General features: G+C 50.1%; 1 protein-coding gene, 1 non-coding gene and 1 pseudogene across 3 annotated transcripts in view; 2 read left to right on the top strand and 1 right to left on the bottom strand.

The window, feature by feature from the left end:
• Positions 1 to 1,457, top strand: part of LOC147008367 (F-box/LRR-repeat protein 4-like) — a 33,504-nt gene extending 32,047 nt beyond the window's left edge. The window contains exon 8 of the mRNA XM_085864787.1: positions 1,230 to 1,457. Coding sequence (XP_085720913.1) covers positions 1,230 to 1,442 — 213 coding nt within the window. The 3' untranslated portion in view covers positions 1,443 to 1,457. The remainder of the gene's footprint in view (positions 1 to 1,229) is intronic.
• TRNAE-UUC (transfer RNA glutamic acid (anticodon UUC)) lies at positions 689 to 760 on the bottom strand. The gene has a single exon. It is a non-coding gene; the product is annotated as a tRNA-Glu (tRNA).
• A 621-nt stretch (positions 1,458 to 2,078) lies between the features above and the next one.
• LOC147008366 (uncharacterized) overlaps positions 2,079 to 21,079 on the top strand; it is a 32,822-nt pseudogene continuing 13,821 nt past the window's right edge. Inside the window, exon 1 of the transcript XR_015053409.1 lies at positions 2,079 to 2,519. The product of XR_015053409.1 is annotated as an uncharacterized LOC147008366 (transcript). The remainder of the gene's footprint in view (positions 2,520 to 21,079) is intronic.

Raw genomic sequence — 21,079 nt, 5'->3', positions numbered from 1 at the left:
CGAATCGAGACCCTTTACCGGAATGGAGGTGGATACTTTGAGCCAACCCTGGGAGGACTCCATTCCACATACTGAAACCCGCATGTGTAGATACCAATCGACCACACACACATTGCCTTTTATTGGTATCGACAGCTGTGTCGGAGTGGCGACCCGTCCAGGGTCGTAACCGCAGCCAAGAAACTGTTTCAGCAGAACCGACATTCTCTCCAGAACAAGGTGAATGAATGAATGAAGATCAGACAGTGTTGAAAGAAATTGCAAATGAATGAAACATTCCAAACTATGTTGTGTAAGAACTCTCATCAGACGTTACACGCACGAACACTTGTAAATTGTCCATAATTAGTGCTTTATCCAAGTTTACCCCATGGATTTAGAAATTATCAGTGGTGTTCAGTATTATTTAATTCTGATGGAAGAACCTTGAAACATTCGGCCATTTCCAGGTCCTGCTTCTCCTTGGATCACCGAGGGTCATTGGGGGCTCCGAGAAATTAAATACAATTGTCCATTGTGACGTCACAGCAAATCAATCAGATCGTTCACAATCTTTATCAACGATCAACACAAGCAAGGAAAAGTGACAAAACGACTCATCGATCATATGTAAGGATGATATAACATACAAAAACCTTGATGAGGAATATTATAAAATAAAAAATAATGGGACTTTGAAAATAAATAATTCCCTGGCCGGGAATCGAACCCGGGCCTCGGCGGTGAAAGTACCAAATCCTAACCACTAGACCACCAGGGCAGCTAATTCTTTATGAGGCATCATCAGTATTAGTAAAATTGAATTTTGTACATGTTCGCAAACGTACGTTGAGAGAAAATTGATGACGTCATTATTTCAAACACAACAACACCATTACAAAACTTCACTGGAAGCCTGAACCCTCCGTCGCGTTCGCCTGGACACATTGACCCGGCAGAGTTTTGTTTTCTTGCAACTTTTTTTCATAAAAATGTTTTTTTTTTGGTTTGATCTTTCACACTTGCACCAGATAAAGGGGTTCACACATTCCTGTGTGTTTGTTTAATTTTATTTTTTTCCGGATTGTCATTAAAAATTTAATGTGAAAAAACTTCACATGAATGCAGTCGTGGGTCAGATGGACCCGAGTATTCATTTAACCTCTATTTCGCTCGAACAAAACACTTTTACACACGACCTTTCATGGTTGTTTAGAACAAAGTGTGATGCATATTCCGATGGTCTCCAGGCAGCTGTCTGCACAGCCACCATCACATCACCAGCGACACCGTCTCCGCGGACACCATCAGACCGGAGATGGCAAGGAGGAGGAGGAGGAGCCTCCATGACGTGTCTCGCTATTTGCTCCGTCAAGGCACGTGACGAAATATCGGAAGTCATTTTTATTGTTGTTGTTGTTGTTGTTGTTGTCAAGATTGCGAACTTTTTCAACTTTCTGTGATGAATCTTTCATCCGCCACATGATCCTGTAAAATAATCTTAACAACAATTATAATCTTGTATTATTAATGATAATTGTTGAAAAATGATTCTTTGGAAGGAAAAATACTTTTTGACAAAAACAAAGGAATATTTTCATCGTTCTAATATTAAATGTATATGTTGGGAAAATTACATGACCAGGCTGGGAATCGAACACGGGTCTTTCAGTAAACCCTTGTATTGTTGTGCCATGTTCTCACGAATCCATGTTCTATTGTTCGTTCACACTCCCATTGTTCTCATCATTCCACGTGAACATTGAACGAGTTCCACGTGTCATTGTGCTCACTCTTCTCACCAAGGATTGTTCAACATGTTGACAGACGAATGGTCTCCGGACAAGGCCCCAGAGGAGACGGTCCAAGACAGAAAGACCACCGACCTGCCTGTGGTGAAAGAGTGAGAGACCCAAAGACTCGGCCTCATCGTGGAGTTTACACAATCCCAAGGTTGGGATCGTGAGATGACTACACCGTGAGGGGATAGAAGAAGATATCAATCAATCATCCGGTTTATTTAATATAAATCCTACGTCACATCGTGTGTACAAGGTATGGGGACAAAGTCGCTCCGAATCCAAAGGTCGTTCCGAATCAAAACGTCCGGTCCGGGTTTTGTGACTCGCCCGCTGTTTTGGCGCCACATGCTCCTCCCTCGCGCTCCCATCTTCCACCATTTTGTGTGTGGACACTGATTGTGCGGAGTCCTCGACGGACGGGCGTGGGGACGGCGGAACGCGATGTTGGGTGGTTCGTTTGTCCGAGACATAATAAGGGGGTTTAGGCCCCATTCGGCCCTCGACGAGGGGAGTGGTGAGCGAGCACGGATTTCTCTGTTATGCAGGTCGAGGCTCAGGGAGCGGGTACATCGCCGACCAAAGGGAATCGGACCTTGGAGGTAGCTGTGATGGAGGGGAAGGGAACTTGAGGTACCCCTGAGACCCGGGATCCTCCATTTGAATAACCAGCGATCAACATGGACACGTTGCTGACCGCAGGACAATTGCTCCACCGTCAGGAGTGGAAACGTCCACCCGGTGAGTAGGGAGGGGGGGGAGCTGGGGATGGGATATCACCGGCGGTATGACGTCATCACCGTGTCGGGGGAATCCCTGCTCATCCCGCCTCTTCACACATGGTTGTTACCTCCACCCCCCAGGTTGGACGGACTTTATGTTTCCATCCATGTCTGTCTGTCTGTGAACAGGATATCTTAAGAAGTCGCGGATTGATTTGGTGGACAGGTTAGGTGTGTAACAAGGACAAATTGATTTGATTTTGCTGAAGATCCGAATCCGGACACGAGAATTATATATTTAATACTAGGCAAAACCCCGTCACAGACGGATTCCGTTCATTCAACCACCCTCACCAGCTCACCCACACTCGAGGGACATGGACTGGACAGGGCGTGCTTGCCCCCACCCCTGCCCCATTCCTCCCTGCCTCCCACCCCCTGCCTTCAATTTGCTTACCCCCGCCCAAAAGTTTAATTACCCCGGCCCTGCCCCCCGTCTCTTGATTCCCCGCCCCACTTGCCCCCGGGCCCCCGCCCCTGTCCACCCCCTCACACTCAACCCCGCCTAATTCACCCCAGCCCCGACCACTCACCCCCGCCCCATTTACCCCCGTCTCCCGCTTTCAATTTGCTTACTCCCACCCAAAAATTTGCTTACCTTGCCCCCTGCCTCTTCACTCCCTGCCCCCGTCTCTTCATCCCCCGCCTCCGCCTCTTCACTCCTCGCCCCCGTCTCACCGAAAAGTGTTTATTCTGCTTCAGAGTTGAAAGTTGACTCTTGCCACTATGTGCTATGCACTCTTACAGGTACGAAGTCTCTTTCAGTCCAGGTCACAGTACCGAGAAAAACGTGACACGACCGCTATGAGGAGCACAAAATTGGTCCTTCAGTATTAATATATAGATCACTAGTGATTCTTCCAATGGAGAAGAAGATCTGAGTTGGTGGAGAACTTGATCCTTGATGTCTTGAGACATTTCATCGATCCTTCCCTTGACGGTATCGTTTGATAGAGAGATTTGGGAAAGCTTGTTTGCACTATCCTTCCCCAGAACGAGCTCTGCTCCACACAGTCTTGGTTTTATGAGAGTTTCTCTGATGTTATGGATATTTTTGGCCCTTTGTAATCAACATGGCGATCTCACAGGAAGCCTCAACAACCTTTGGGGTCTGTTGCCAAAATGCTCCACTGCTGTCCATCTTGGCTTGCTTCAAGGACTGCCTTTTTGTTTCAGAGAATGCCTTGGGTTTGGCACCTAGAGCAGGATGTGTTGTCTTCAAGTGGCTTTCCGAGCATGTGGGCCGCACGACATCATTGTTCAGAGTCTTGTGGCATATTACCCATTGGGGATCTGTGTGTCACCCTTTTGGAGGGACACAAATACAAACAGAATATGTTCGCCAAGATACTCCCGCCTCTTTTCACTCATTGCGAATTATTTGGTTTGAAATTGGCACTGCAAATCTGTGAAGAAAAAAATTAATTTTAATATTAAAATATTAATATTAATATTGAATTTAAATAAATGTTAAATTTTAAAATTAATTTTAAAAACCGAAAATGGAAGGCTGAGTCACGAATAGAAAGCGAAAATTATTACAGGTGATACTTTTTTTTTAAGTGGGTGGAGCTGGTAACCTTGGCAACCATTAAAATTTTGATTTTCAAATGGTTTCTGGTCACTGTCACATAAATAGACAATCACAGGTGAGATAGGTCCATTGAAGGTCTGTTAGCTGTCAGGCTCGATGAGATCTGTGACTTGCTTCAGGTACCACGTAAACCTGTACGAACCTGTTTCATGGGTACCGAGAGGTGACGCTCCTCTCAGTGCCAGGCAAGGTCTTTGCTCGGATAATTCTTGACAGGGTTCGCCACCATCTGCTTGAGCACCAGGGTCCAGAGCAGTAAGGCTTTACACCAAAGAGGTCAACGATTGACTGTATCCTTCCTGTTCGGGTCGTCACTGAACGCAGACGAGAGCTTCGGCAGGGGCTGCTTGCAGCCTATGTTGATCTCTGTGAAGCGTTTGATTCAGTGAATCGGAATGCCCTCTGGAGGATTCTTGATTTTCGTGGGGTGCCACCAAGCCTGATCATTCTGATGTCTGAACTCTACTCTGGTACTGAGACTGCTGTGAGATGTGGTAGTACCATCTCTGACTTATCTCGAGTTGTTACTGGAGTTTGTCAGGGGTGTGTACTGGCCCCACACTTTTCAGCGCTTGTATGGACTGGATTCTGGGGAAGATTTTGGAGAGATCACACCACGGTGCATCATGTGGGAATGTCAAGATCTCTGACTTTGATTTCGCAGATGATGCAGTCATCTTTGTGGGGATTCTAGATATCCTTTTGGAGGCCCTCGAGGTGCTGAACGTGGAGTTGGAGCCACTGAGATGACGGGTTTCCTGGGTCCAGACTAAGATCCAGCCTTTCAATGACATCTGGGATGCTGCTATCTTGTCTGTGCCTGTTTGTGGCGATAATGTTGAGGTCATGGAGAGATTCACTTACCTTGGGAGTGATATTCATGTCTCTGCTGGCTGTGAGCCAGAGGTCAACAGACGTCTGGGTCGGGCCTGGGGAGTCATGGATTTATTGTGTCACGGGGTGTAGCGCTGCCGGGACCTCTGCAGGTGGACAAAGGTCCGAGTCTTCAGGTCCTTGGTGCTTCCAGTTTTGCTCTATGAATGTGAGACTTGAACTCTGACCAGAGATCTGAGACGGAGACTTAATTCCTTTGGTACCATGTCTCTTTTTGGTACCAATGAGATTTGTTACCTGCATAGTCTGTGAGCATCAGCTGCGGCTGTCTGAACATGTGGCTCGTTTTCACAGATGCTGATCCTGCTCACCAGATTCTCTCAGCGAGCGATCCTTGTGAAGGGAGGAGGCCAATGGGCCCACCACGTGTCTCGTGGTTGCTTCAGGTTGTTCAGCATCTCAAGGAGATGGGGATGGGCCAGGCATCTGTCTGGGGGATGGACAGACGGAGACCCCTGGAGTACCGGAGGAAAGTGGTCGCGGCAATGTGCTCCTCCAGTGCATGCTCCCATACCTGACCTGGCCTGACAGGTGAGATATATTTAATTTCTGATAGATATTGTTGTGGGCCGGGGGTCGTGTGAGAAGACCACGAGGTGGGGGAAGCTATCTGGGCTCCCACCAGACTCCCGGGAATTGTCGACCGTCGCACACGGATAATTCCGTGACGCGGCGGGTCGCTTCACCGACCGTGGACCCAAAATAACTCAACCGCATTACCTGTGTAATGGTAATTACAACCGCATTACCATTACATTACCTCCCGTCTCTGAGTTAATCGGGTTACCTAATTAATCCCGTGATTTAATTACTGGGGAACACGCCCTCGCTACGCCTTGTCTGAACCGGATCACTCTCTCGGATCACGTCACGGGATCGGATGCAGCCGAGCGACACTGCCAAGGACGTACCGGCTAAAAGGAAGTGATCGTTGGGAATAAAGTCCCAGCTATTCTAGGATTCGGACCATGCTGGATCAATGGAAGAAAAGACAAAAACGAGCTGGGATTATTTCCAATAATAATTTATTAACAATGGGCGAGGAATGGGATGTGGTACGATCAAGATTTATTGGGGTATTTTGTGCAGAGATAGGGGGGAGAGAGGTGTGGTGCAGCAAATAAACAAGCAACTTGCAAAAGCAGACACAGAGCAGACAACCTGAAAATAATAATAATGATAACAACAACGATCTTCTACAGCCTTACTTAAGCAGACAGGCGCCAGGACACAGACACACACACACAGACACACACACACACACACACACACACACACACACACACACACACACACACACACACACACACACACACACACACACACACACACACACACACACACACACACACACACACACACACACACACACACACACACACCTCGATGAAGAGGCAGTATTGAAAGAAGAAGGAAGGGAAGTTGAGGCTACAATCTCGGTACCTTTGTACTTGATTGCACAACGTGCCACTGATACGTTTCGGGGGGGGGGGAGGGGAAACGAGCGATATAAATTTGCCCCATCTCACTGTAAGCTGGTCGATGGAAGAAAAAAAAGTGATGCCACCATCCTGAGAAGTGGAAGAAGAGGAAGTAAGAAGAGTCGGCAGCATGAAAATAGGTTATCCATCCAATAGATAAAATAGGTTATCTCATATATTTATTGGGTAGTCGATCGAGTCGAAAAAAAAAAAAATTTGAGATTTATTCTCCCCTTATTATCAGTATTTAAAATGGTGATTTCAGTTAATACAATGGCGATTTCGATGAAACTTGGTTGGTAGGTTCATACCATGACCGAGTTGTGTGCAAAAGAGAACCGTTGCTATTGACCCCACCGTTGCCTAGCAACGGGACTTTGAAATTTTCGAAAAATCATAAAAAATTTATTTTTTCGAAAATCAAAAATTGGCCCACGAGCGACTGTGGGCAGTACATTCAGCCATATTGTCAAAGATTTCCAGCCGGATCCTATAAAAACTGTCGGAGAAGATAGATGTTGAATGAACCCTGGTCGAAAACAAGAAAAAAACAGTTTGTTATTTCTCAGAGACTATGAGTCAGATATACATGAAACTGGTATGGTAGGTTCATGGTTTGTCCTGGTTATGTGTGAGAAAGAACCGTTGCTATGGACCCCTCCATAGCAACGGCCAGCCGTAATGTGAGAAAGAACCGGTGCCGAGCAACGGCCGAAAAACCTCTAAATGTGGGGGTATTTTAACGAAAAAACAATCTGCAGCATTTTCCCTTCAAGCTAAAATCATGAATTTTCTTGTGCTTAATCCTCAGGTCATTCCCCATCGAACGGGCCCATCACGTCAGGTTCTATTGGGTCGTCGACTACCCATGTCCGCCTACCGGCTTGTGGATATATATATATATATATATATATATATATATATATATATATATATATATGGATATATATATATATATCTTCTTCTTCTTCTTTCAGCTGCTCCCCTTAGGGGTCGCCACAGCGGATCATCCGTATGATCCGCATAGTGATTTGGCACATGTTTTACACCGGATGCCCTTCCTGACGCAACCCTGGTCGCCTCTTACGACACAGGGATCTGGTACACCTATTTTAACCGGGGTATACACCGGCCCAGTATACTGGTACTCATTTCGCCGACCTCGGAAGGATGACAGGCTGAGTCAACCCCCTGGTGTATTAATTCAGTGGCCCAACGGGGCTTGAACTCAGGACCTTTTGGATCCCAAGCCGCTGCCCTAACCACTGCGCCAACACCAGGCTCTATATATATATATATATATATGTATATATATATATATATATATATACATATATATATGTATATATATATATATATATATATATATAATGTATATATATATATATGTATATATATACGTATATATACATATATATATATATGTATATATATATATATATATATATATATATATATATATATATATATATATATATATATATATATATATATTGTTGCGGTTTTCGCGCCCGCCGGCGTGCGACGGCCACGTAACTCGAATCGCGGCACGTCGCCCACCGGACGGACAATCCAGTCGTGACCCTCTCGGACTAACGCCGGGAACCAGTCACGGGTGGACCTTTCGGTCTCACCGCGATCGAGCCAATCAGCCCCCGCGTGGGATAGGGTTGCTCGCCAAATTCGAACTACCTAAGTACCCACGCGGAGGGTAGACCGGGCGATCGCACCTCGCCGCAGGTCGACTTCGGACACGGGCCACTTAAGCGACCCGTTCCGTACTATCAGAATAACCGAGCGGTGTTATCGTCGACCTCGACGGTTCGATTAATTATCGGGCGTATTCAGCCCACTACCAACCCTTTACGTGAAGCAAGATGGGGATTCAATGGAGGAAAAGACGAAGCGAAGCGGGAAAACAGTTCAACAATAAAGCACATTTATTCGCGGCACACGGGAAGCACACAAATACAATTCCACCAAATGCACACAAAAAAAAAGAAAACACAATTCCAATTACACAAAAAGCAAACATAAAAGTGAAAACACAGTGCAGAGCTAATACCGACTACCGAGCACACGGCAACACTTATACAATTCTACTTCACAGACGGCGCCGACAACACATACCCAAAACCAAGGAAAGAAAATCCCCAAGAATGAGGTAGGCCTGAGACCGAGACCGGGTCGGGCCTACCCGTCTGGTGATGAGACGCGGAGCGGCGATGGCCCCGCAACCCGCGGGCCTCGTGGACAGTGCCTGGCAGGGGGTGGGAACGGGGCCCCCTTGGTCGCACTATCTCAGCGCGGGGGGAAACAGGAGGGGGTTGCTGATGCTCGGGGTATAGAGGATCTTTATTATATGCGACGAGCGTCTCCACCTCGGCCAGGTCGCGCTGTCGGCCTCCCTCGGGTGCAGCTTCCTGCACGACGCGAGCACCCCCTCGTCTGGTGTCGCCGCCTTTCCACAGGTCCGTCCCCTCCGTTCCGACTCCAACGCACACGACGAGCAGCTCCACCGCCCGCGAAGTCTTGACCCTCTGCTTCCGACTCTCCTCTTCTTGACTCTCCGACCCGTTCTTGTTTGCGACTCTCCCCTGACTGACGAACACCGTCCTTTTATCCCCCCGTAACTTCGCCTTTGACCCCCTCCCTTTGACCTTTCACCTCGCTCCCCATTGGCCCGAGAAAAAGTGGGCGTGAAGGCTTTTTGATCCACAAATTTGCATATATCGATCGTTCTGGAGGCGGGGCCAAATCGCCCCTCGCTCACCGATTGGACGGCAAAAAGTGGGCGTGTGTCGTTTTTGATCCGTTTTTGAAGCAGAAAATCCGTGATTTTGTACACGCTGTTCAACGTGCGCCCTACACGAGTCCAGCACCGGTACCCACAGCGGGGCAAGAACGGTGGCGATGCTACGGTTGTGAGGTGTGCGTGAAGGTCGTGGCGGTTGTGGTGAAGCGGTGGTTGTGGTCGGTGGTTGATGTTGTGGTTGTGATCATGGCGGTTGGTCCAAAATAAAGATAGTAAAAGAAAAACGGCTATCCTGAAGAGTCGCAGCTCGCATAAATGACATGTATTCCCACTAGACAACGGGTTTGGGCCTAACTACACATGCACTTACCGAGATACCTCACCTAAGGGACCTGAATGGTGGTTTGCGAATCTGGTAACCACAACACTACCCCCTTCCCTTTTTACAGACTCGTCCCGAGTCGTCAAATTTTCGTGTGCCATCATGTGTAGTTTTCCCCTAGTACACTTTACCTACGGATCCCTGAGTGCGACATTCATGGTATTCGTGTCCCCAAAATAAATAACCTGAGGGCTGCGTAACTACCTAAACAAACTCACTCACACGGACGACTTAAATAAAATTGCCGGCGCTAAGACATACATGCCGGGGGCGCACTCATATTTACAGTACATCTTAACCTTAACTTACAAATTTTACACTAAACCATGGCCCAGGATCATCGAACTCTGCAAAAAGAAAGCAGTTAGCAGGGAGCCAGGCTGCCCACATGCAGTCTCTGGCTCAAAACAATGCAGGTGACAGGGAACGTGGCTGGCTGCTCACACGCAGTCCAAGGCCTTCCCTTTTTGAACTGAACGCAGTGAACCACAACGGTGCATGGGCTGCACAACGCAGTCTCCGTGCCAGCTCAAGTGGCACACGCAATGAGCACAACGAATGAATGCATGAACGGTTTGAACTGAATGCAGTGAACCACAACGGTGCATGGGCTGCACAAACGCAGTCTCCGTGCCAGCTCAAGTGGCACACGCAATGAGCACAACGAATGGATGCATGGACACAAACACGGTGCACGGGCTGCCACTGCAGGCCCGTGTTGTAGCTGCCAACAGGGCAGTTCTCGCAGCTTGCAAACTGTTGCCTTGATCCTGGCGCACATGGAAATGAACAGGGGGGGGGGGCAAAGCAAAATTGAACGGGGCTGGTGAACATGGGCAGTGGGCATGGCATGGCAAAGGTAGCAGGCAAACACAGCCCGTAGAAGAAGACCGTTGCAGGCAAACACAGCCGGCAGATGAACTGGCCGGCACAGGCCTTGAAGTACCACAGCTGCAGACGATCCGGCCGGCACAGGCCTTGCAGCACAGCAACAGCTGCCGATGAAGTTGGCCGGCACAGGCCTTGCAGCAACACAACAGCTGCCGATCAAGTGGGCCGGCACAGGCCTTGAAGTAACACAGCCAGCAGATGAAGCTGGCCAGCCTTTGCCGTTCAGTGGAGGTTGGTGGAGGGAGTGCGGTGGTGCTGGCCACTTGGAAGGCGGGCTCGGACCTACCTACCTGTCTCCCTCCCAACCTATTGCCTTTGCCTGTCACTGTACATACCCACTCCCTTAATTTGTCAAACCCCAATTTAGCCCCAACTTATTTTTTTTTTATTTTTACTTTTATGTTTACTTCCCCTCTATAAATCGTCCCCTAACCCCCTTTATCGTCCTTGTTCGGCTAACCTATCCTGTCACCTAGCCTACTCCCAACCCCTACGTTCCCTTCCCGGAGGGGAACAAGGGAGAGCTAGCGTCCTGTGTCGAGGCCCACCGAAGCCTCAGAATGGCCTCCCCAGAGTTCGGCGATCTTAACACCAAGTGGGTCCAGCGGCCCACAACGACAGCGAGGGGATGGATGGTGCGGAGGGGTACATCTCCTAATCTACCCTAACCATTTAACTGTTAAACTACCCCGGGGCTTTCAACAAGCGCCTCTCGCTTAAACTATTGGTTCTAACAACCCAGATTCCCGTCGCCTGTGTTGGTGTCCTTACAATTTCGGGCCTCGCCCCCCAATTTTCTCTCCGTGCCCTCACACGGTCTCCTGGCTGGGACACGTGGCTCCCTTTGGCAGGCACGACCCTCTGCCAAATCTCCCGCTATGGCACCCCCGGGCACTACACTGCCTCCGAGCCTACCAGCTCCCTAACACTGGGGAGTGCCCCCCATGGCACCTCCCCTGAAACGCACACGTGGCAGGCCGGCCTCCCGGGCCCCTTTCCGAGGGTCACCCGTGCCCACAACACTGCCCACGCGGCTAATGGCGCCCGGGCCCCCGCACCAAGCAGGCGCACCCGTGCCCACTACTCTATCCCGGCCCCCATGGGCCCTTGGCCTACCGCGGCCGACTAGCCTGGTGCCCGGGGTACCCACTCAGCGATACTCACCTTTCGCAGCCACGCTCCCAAGCCCGTCAACAGGGCTCCTGCACCCCTCCAAATGGGTCTCGAGCCTACTTTCCCAACAACAACAAAACGACCTCCATTTTTCAATTTGACTAACCCAACTGACTCAATCTACACTGACCCCGGGGGTCCCTTGGGCGGGAGTCACTCCTCCCCCCAATCACTCATCGCACCATGCATTCCCCATTCGCTCCACTCACACAGACCCGCTGGCCTCACTCACTCAACAAGTACTCACCTCACAACTCACCAACTCTTCAACACACACACCACTGAACTCTGCCATCCTTCTAACTACCTCCCCTAACTAACTCGTGCTCCCACGTCGTCCCTTAAACTATAGCACGTTCCTTTTAACACTACGTAGCTAAACTACGTCAACTCTACACATTCACTGTCTGTCGCTGTCTCCAAATCATCCCATTTTATTTCCCAACCTAAAGCTCACTAAATCCCTCTACCTAATCCATTCCACGGACTCCATGAGGACTTACCCCTGCCCCATGAAGTCAGTCTAACTAAGCTAACCCTTCCCCCTAACTAGTTTTCCATCCTGTGCCCAGGGTAAGGGGGTCTTTCACCCCTTGCCCAGGAATCCTGTACACCCGAAAGTGAGGCTTGCTTTTTCTTTTTCATGCGCAGCACCTGCGTGGCAACTCAGAGCTCGCGCACTTTGCACCTGCCCGTGACGTCATGCAGCTGCACGTGTTCCTCGTCCCTCCTTGGACGGGACCATCCGGCAGAGATACCCCTCCTGCCGAATTCCAACCCCACGTGCAGCCATGACGTCACCGTGCGCATAAAAAAAAAAAAAACACAAGCCACACGTCTCGAGGGGTTCCCCACGCGAACACATGTGCTTTGCCCGTTGGAGCTTAACACACACGATCGCGTGGAGAACCCGTCCGGTCCAAATCCATTTACCTGCCTAAACTTTGTCCGTCCGCGGGATCGGCAAATCCACCGCGTGCGTTTCCGGACCGGGACTTCACTCTCGCAAGCGAGCACGTGGCGGTCTCGTGCGTTGCACAGCACGAACCGCGTGCTCACTGCTGGGTGAACCCGGCACGGTCCTCGAAACAACTACAGCCGCTACTCGGCTTTCTCTCCTCTGTCGCCGTCGTCGTCTCCATTCCACCCACGCACACCTGCGTGTTACGACGCACACAGTCCACACCATCACATTCACACCGGGAGATGCGGCTGCGTGCTCCCGCATGCCAACCGACATCTCCCTCACATACCGCTCTCTCACACACACGGTCTCCCTGGCACACATCGACCTTGCACACGGCCGTTCACTCACGCGTGCCTCACTACTCACACAAACCATACTACTTACATACGCGGGGGCACTCACCCGCGGTGCCTCATCCACACACCGTGCCTCACTCATACACGCGGGGGCACTCACCCGCGGTGCCTCACTCACACTGGCCGTTTCATCCACACACACGGCCTCTTCCACACACGGTGCCTCATCCACACACCGTGCCTCACTCATACACGCGGGGGCACTCAACCGCGGTGCCTCATCCACACACGGTGCCTCACCCACACACGCGGGGGCACTAACCCGCGGTGCCTCACTCACACTGGCCGTTTCACTCACACACACGGCCTCACTCACACACGGTGCCTCACCCACGCACGGCGTGCTGGGAAGCACGTACTCTGGCACCATCGCCACCACACCACTCACACACGGGGTCGCTTCCACACACGGGGACGCACTCACGCCTTGCACCACACACACAGGGACAACTACACTGGGGATTCGTGTCCCCACAAGGGTCTCCGGGGCCTCTATACCCCCCAAGCTCTCCAAGCACTCGTTCACAGCACCCGTCCCCTCAACCTCGCAAAACACGACCGAACTCACCTGGTCGTGACTCGCCTCAAGGGGGCATACTCCCTCCCCTCGTTCCTGGAGGAGGCCATCCCGCTGCTCGCACCGGGTCCCTACACGCTCCGCGAGCTCACCCCCATTGTCCTCCACTGCCTCCGTGTGTGTGTGCGCGTCACTTACCCCGTCTTCATCGTGTTTATTGGTCTCTGCTTCTTTCTGGCGTCTTTCCCTTATCTTTATGTAGGTCAACCTTGCTTTCTCTTTAAGTCGCTCCCGTCCTTCCCTGTTTTTCACTCCTTGCTCTTTCACGATCTCCGCGTACCTCATCCTTGCTTTCCGTATTAATTGTTCTTTTCTCTCCCTCGCAATTACTTTCACCTCGTCTCTTGTCTCCCGAATTACTTTTTCCTTACCCGCCTCCACCGCGGGCCCGACAGCCGTTGCACCCCCTTCCAGCTCGTTCGTTCCGACATGTGGAGTCGCCATTTTAAGTTCCCTGCTAACGGCCTTCATGCCCGCCTGCAGGCATCGGCCCATGTTCTGCGTCTCACCCCGCAGCTCTTTCATCTCTTCCCTCATTTGCTGTGTATTCGCATCCATCGTCGTTTTCACTTCATTTGTATTTGTATCCATCTTTTCGTTCATGCCTTTCATTTCCGCATTCATTTGTGCCAGCATGGTGAATAGCTGGGCCATGCCGGATGCACTCAGCTGAGCCGTTTCGGCAGGGGTTGGGGAAGGGTTTTGGTGGAGAGGGGGGGGGGGAGGTGTCATACACCGCGGCCGCTGCCGCACCCACCTCGGGCCCTGGGTTCAGTTGGGCGAGTCCGTGTTCCTGCACAATCAACATTTCCTGCTCGGGGATTCCATCCTGGGCCATGGACTCTACATTATTACACATATACATTTCTAATACCCCCGGCTCCCGCTCGCCTTGAGACGCCATCTTGCTTCTCGTGAAGGGTTAATTTCGCTCGCTCGTAATTTGGAGGGAATCGGGGGTCGCTTCTCTCACCCCTGGACCGATTCCCGTGAATTTAGCCGGAGACAGGAGAGCCCGTTTTCCTGTTCTCCGATACCAGTGCCGCGAGGAGGGCGATGAATTTGTATCCCACTCCTGACACCAGTGTTGCGGTTTTCGCGCCCGCCGGCGTGCGACGGCCACGTAACTCGAATCGCGGCACGTCGCCCACCGGACGGACAATCCAGTCGTGACCCTCTCGGACTAACGCCGGGAACCAGTCACGGGTGGACCTTTCGGTCTCACCGCGATCGAGCCAATCAGCCCCCGCGTGGGATAGGGTTGCTCGCCAAATTCGAACTACCTAAGTACCCACGCGGAGGGTAGACCGGGCGATCGCACCTCGCCGCAGGTCGACTTCGGACACGGGCCACTTAAGCGACCCGTTCCGTACTATCAGAATAACCGAGCGGTGTTATCGTCGACCTCGACGGTTCGATTAATTATCGGGCGTATTCAGCCCACTACCAACCCTTTACGTGAAGCAAGATGGGGATTCAATGGAGGAAAAGACGAAGCGAAGCGGGAAAACAGTTCAACAATAAAGCACATTTATTCGCGGCACACGGGAAGCACACAAATACAATTCCACCAAATGCACACAAAAAAAAAGAAAACACAATTCCAATTACACAAAAAGCAAACATAAAAGTGAAAACACAGTGCAGAGCTAATACCGACTACCGAGCACACGGCAACACTTATACAATTCTACTTCACAGACGGCGCCGACAACACATACCCAAAACCAAGGAAAAGAACATCCCCCAAGAATGAGGTAGGCCTGAGACCGAGACCGGGTCGGGCCTACCCGTCTGGTGATGAGACGCGGAGCGGCGATGGCCCCGCAACCCGCGGGCCTCGTGGACAGTGCCTGGCAGGGGGTGGGAACGGGGCCCCCTTGGTCGCACTATCTCAGCGCGGGGGGAAACAGGAGGGGGTTGCTGATGCTCGGGGTATAGAGGATCTTTATTATATGCGACGAGCGTCTCCACCTCGGCCAGGTCGCGCTGTCGGCCTCCCTCGGGTGCAGCTCCTGGCACCGACGCGAGCACCCCCTCGTCCGGCGTCGCCGCCTTTCCACAGCTCCGTCCCCTCCGTTCCGACTCCAACGCACACGACGAGCAGCTCCACCGCCCGCGAAGTCTTGACCCTCTGCTTCCGACTCTCCTCTTCTTGACTCTCCGACCCGTTCTTGTTTGCGACTCTCCCCTGACTGACGAACACCGTCCTTTTATCCCCCCGTAACTTCGCCTTTGACCCCCTCCCTTTGACCTTTCACCTCGCTCCCCATTGGCCCGAGAAAAAGTGGGCGTGAAGGCTTTTTGATCCACAAATTTGCATATATCGATCGTTCTGGAGGCGGGGCCAAATCGCCCCTCGCTCACCGATTGGACGGCAAAAAGTGGGCGTGTGTCGTTTTTGATCCGTTTTTGAAGCAGAAAATCCGTGATTTTGTACACGCTGTTCAACGTGCGCCCTACACGAGTCCAGCACCGGTACCCACAGCGGGGCAAGAACGGTGGCGATGCTACGGTTGTGAGGTGTGCGTGAAGGTCGTGGCGGTTGTGGTGAAGCGGTGGTTGTGGTCGGTGGTTGATGTTGTGGTTGTGATCATGGCGGTTGGTCCAAAATAAAGATAGTAAAAGAAAAACGGCTATCCTGAAGAGTCGCAGCTCGCATAAATGACATGTATTCCCACTAGACAACGGGTTTGGGCCTAACTACACATGCACTTACCGAGATACCTCACCTAAGGGACCTGAATGGTGGTTTGCGAATCTGGTAACCACAACAATATGTATATATATACATATATATATATATATATATATATATATATATATATATATATATATATATATATATATATATACATAACAGCGAAATGTTTTTGTTTGTGACCTGACTGCTTTGAGCTCTGAGTACGTCTGTTAATTACATATTGTTAAAATGTGAGTTGGTCTATTGATTGATTATGTAGTTTTGGAACGTTTGTCCATTGAATCCTTGCTGATGGAATGTATGACTCTTAATTATGTACCAATAACGGGTTGGAACGTTTTAATAATGAATAATTACTCATCGAATTATATTAATGACACAAAGCCACATAAAACACCATGCAAAAGAAGTCCTGGTGAGGGACTGCAATATCTGATTACCCTCTCTTGTTAAGCCTCCCCCGATACTCCTGTAGGATAGCGGAAGGTTTATTGCTGTTATAAGGGTTGTTTGTCCAATTTGTGCAGCCCAACTTTTTGCAATTTCTTCTCTGAAACTGCACACACGATTTTGATGATACTTGACCACAACCTTGACAAATCACCTTGACCACAACCTTGACAATACTTGACAAATCACCCGGTATGCACCAAAGTTTGTTCACTGGTATTAAAAAAACGGGCCTTATGGGGGTGGGGGTTGCTCCCCAATGTAGGTGTTTCTTTTCTCCTCAGAAATGACACACAGTTCTGATCAAACTTGACCACAACCTTCATCACCCATGAGGTAACAAAGTCTGTAAACAGTATTTAATAAATCGAGGTCTGAGGGGTCGACGGGTGGGTTGTCCCTGTTGAAGAATTTTCAATTTCTTCTGTATATTTGAGTTATTTATTACAACAAAACAGATGCAAACACGAACATATTGTTGCGGATCCCGGGTGGCGGGATTCTCACCCGATCCTAAGGCGCCACCCTCACCACCGCCGTCTCCAGGGTTTATAACGCCGGCCGGCTCGGCACAGGCCTCGGTCACGCGTCTTCAATTGTGATACCAACGTAATCCTTGTACCTTACCAGTTGGGGAAATAGAACCCCAGTTACAGACTGGTTGTGTCAGATGCCGAGCGTTTCCTGGCAGTCTGTAACCATTTTTGGTTTTATATACCAATCAAACGGATCGTTTCTCGACGCGACACAAATTAATCCATAGCGGCAACTTCATCCGAATCAACCAGATTTATTGGGGAACATCGGGGATCACAACACAAGCAAAACATTCACGACAATGGTTTAATCAACAATCCTCAACCCGTTCTTAACTAGGGAACCACGGACTACAGGTTTTGAGCCGGTCGCTACCGAGATATGCCTTATACAACACGTGCAGCCAAAGACAGACAGACAGACAGACAGCATGCATGCAAGGCAAGACAGAGTACTTGGTGATGTCTCATGGACGAGAGGACAGTGTCAAAAGCAAGAATGTCGCTCGCAACACGCGGATGTCCATGGATTCGAGCCCCAGCTCGAACGCGCCGCGTGGCAAAATAGAGGCGTCGTACTCTTGACCCCTTCGCACCACACGCGGTCTCCGCGCGCTCTGACCCCACGTAAGGTCGACGATGGGCCTCAGCTGATCTCTCTCACGGTCCAGCATACAAATCCAGGCCTGGCCTGTTCACCAGACAAGGCCCAAATCGAGGTGCTGGGCTCCGGCAAGCGGATCGGCAAACATGTCGAGTCGTTGGTGTGAGCAGGGACCGTCAGAGGCTCCGTCGTCTCCTCTCCTGCCTTCCCGCCTCGAAGCCCGATTTCTCAACTCCATCCTCTCTTACTGCCAAAAATGCGGACTCGACGTGCAGGTAGGTTCAGTGTTTCTCCCGGCAGATCCAACACTGTCCCTCTTCGTTCGCACGCTTCGAAAACACGAGCACGCCTCGAGAGCGACTGTTTCCACACACCGAACCTTTTTACGAAGCCTTCGTTTCTCGCTTCGAAGCGACTCCGAGCACGCCTTGAGAACCCGACTGTTCTTCACACACAGCACTCTTTCTATCCTTCGACACACCAGCACCCTCTCAACCGACTGCAGTTTTGTACTTCTGCCAAACTCAACCTGTTCACGAGATCTTCTTTGGCTCGCTCCGAGCCATTGGCTCCTCCCCCTTTTCGAAGTGGACAAACTCCTCCCCTTCGCGTCACTTTCTCTTTTTGGCCACACCCTCTCAGCCAACTGGGCAGGGCCTATCGTCCGGAGAGGGGAGGAAGAAGAGGGAGCCCTCGGCACACCACTACTGTACGAACATAAAAACAGCCTCTTACACCTCCCGACACACATGTAACGTCCATTTTACCACACAACCTAGCTGAACATGCATTTAATGGGGAATCTGAGCTAATCCTATATTTAGTAGTCCAATAAGGGCCATTTCCGCAACAATATCCACATGGAGAATTCAGAGGCGCTTCAATCAGTCACATGGCCTTCCTCTAATTCTGCTGTACATACATGGAAACTTTGAATTCTTATATAGTATTCAATGAGACAATGTCTGTTCTTCCTCCAGACATGCTGACGCCACAGCTGATGTTTTTGGGGTTCAGGGGAAATAATCACACAGCTTTGTTGCAGTAGCCATCTGGAGGCCAGCTTAATTTTGCAGGGATGAGGAATATTTATGGCCTGAAGCTTGATGGGAGTTTTGGTCATTATTTTCACACACATTCAATTTCAGCTGGACTCTTGTTTCCAGATAGACTTTCAGGCACCAGTATATAATTATTTATTTCTAAGAATCCGTCAATAATACAAATAAAATACGAGGTGATTGTATTATCCTGAATGAGGATTAAAGATTATTTGGAAGGCCAATCTGTTTTGGGGAACAAGGGGTATTTTTACTTATCAGACTGGTCACCTTCCAATACAGTCAAGGGATATTGTTGCGGAAATGACCCTTAGTGTGTTATTAAATATAGGATTAGCCCAGATTCCCCCTTAAATGCATGTTCAGTCAGGTTGTTTGGTAATTGGACATTACATGTGTGTCGGGAGGTGTAGCAGGCTGTCCAGTGTTCCTACAGTGGTGGTGGACTGGGAGGCGCCTTGCTTATTTTTCCTTCCCCTCTCCGAACTTGCTCCGCCCAGCGCTCTGAGAGTCTCGGTCGGCGAGACGTGTCGGCAGCTGATTGGTGGAGGGCAGCTGCAATCTCGAGCGATGGACCAATCACGGGTCCCCGGGGGAGTGTCCAGAGAGCGGGCGCCGGAGGGAAAGGGTGGAACTGCCTGAGCCTCGAGTCGGGCGATCGGCAGTAAGTGGAACTGCATGAGGTCTGCCTGCGATCTGCTGTATAAGAAACGGCTTGTGGGAGTCTGCGATCGGCTGTAAAATGAAACTGGCTGCTCGAGTCGAGTCTGGGATCGGCTTTCGTGAGAAGAGCGAGCCCCAGGAAGGCAGGAGGAACTGCATGAGGGGAGTCGGCGATCGACTTTTATGAGGAGGTCACCGACAGGTTCATCCGGAGTCCAGTGACGGAGCCTCTGACTGTCCCTACTCACTGCACGGCTCGACACGTCTTGTAATCCCATCGATCCGCCTGCGGAGCCCAACACCTCCATTTGGCCTATTCTGGTGAACGGACCAGGCCTGGATTTGTATGCTGGACCTTGTGAAAAGCCAGCTGGAGCACACCGTGGATCTTCCGCTCTTGCGCCGCCGACCTTACGGGGGCTGAACGCGCTGACGCTGGTGCGCAAGCAGTGCCGGGAGAAGGAGTACGAGTGCAGTTTTGCCACGCTGCATGCTCGAGCTGGGTGCTCAAATCCGTTGACATCGGCTTGTCACGAGCCACATTCGTGCCTTTGACACTTTTCCTCTCGTCCATGAGGCATCACTAAGTACTCTGTGTCTTGTCTGCATGTTTTCTGCATGTTGTCTAAGGTTTATCTCGCTAGGGTTCCCTTCGAAACCCATAATCCGTAGCTCCCAAGTTAAGAGCGGGTTATCCATTGATTAAAACATTGTCGTGAATGTTTTGCTTGTGTCGTGTTCCCGATGTGTCCCCAATAAATCTGGCTGATTCAAATGGAAGTTGCCGCCTTGAGTTTATTCGTGCCGTGCTGAGGAACAATTGTTCGATTTGTATTTAAAACCAAAAATGGTTACGGACTGGCACACTCCGCTCGGTCTCTGACAAACCCAGTCTGTAACCGGGGTCTATTTCCCCAACTGGCAAAGCACAGGTGTACGTTGGTATCGTGAACCGAGGCACGTGGACCTAGGCCTGTGCTGAACTGGCCGGCGTTATAACCCCGGAGAGGGCGGTGCTGTTAAGTGACGCCGAATCTTCAACATTTGGCTGTCAAGAGAAGGGTGCGAATCCCGCCACCGCCGAATCCTTTACAATATGAGGTCATTTAAAATGCGAATATGTATAATTAAAATAGATACCTGTTCAAGCACATTGATGTAAAAAGCATGTTGTATTTGAGCACATTTCCAATAAAAGAGAAATTACAATATATTGTGCTTTTCCTAAAAACATTAAATTTTTTTAATTTTTTTATCACCCTCAAACCCATTACGCTAATTTTGGAGAAATTTGCACCGACACCCCCCAAAATATGTATTTGCTTTCTTCTCCGAAACGACACGCAATTTCAATGAAACTTGACCACAACATTCACCAAAGTTTCTTCACGACGTTAATATATATATATATATATATATATATATATATAT

This window comes from Eptatretus burgeri, chromosome 19 (assembly GCF_056783735.1).
Source record: "Eptatretus burgeri isolate ZD-2024b chromosome 19, Ebu_testis_v1, whole genome shotgun sequence".
Taxonomy (NCBI): Eukaryota; Metazoa; Chordata; class Myxini; order Myxiniformes; family Myxinidae; genus Eptatretus; species Eptatretus burgeri.
This window is presented reverse-complemented; position numbering and strand designations above follow the sequence as displayed.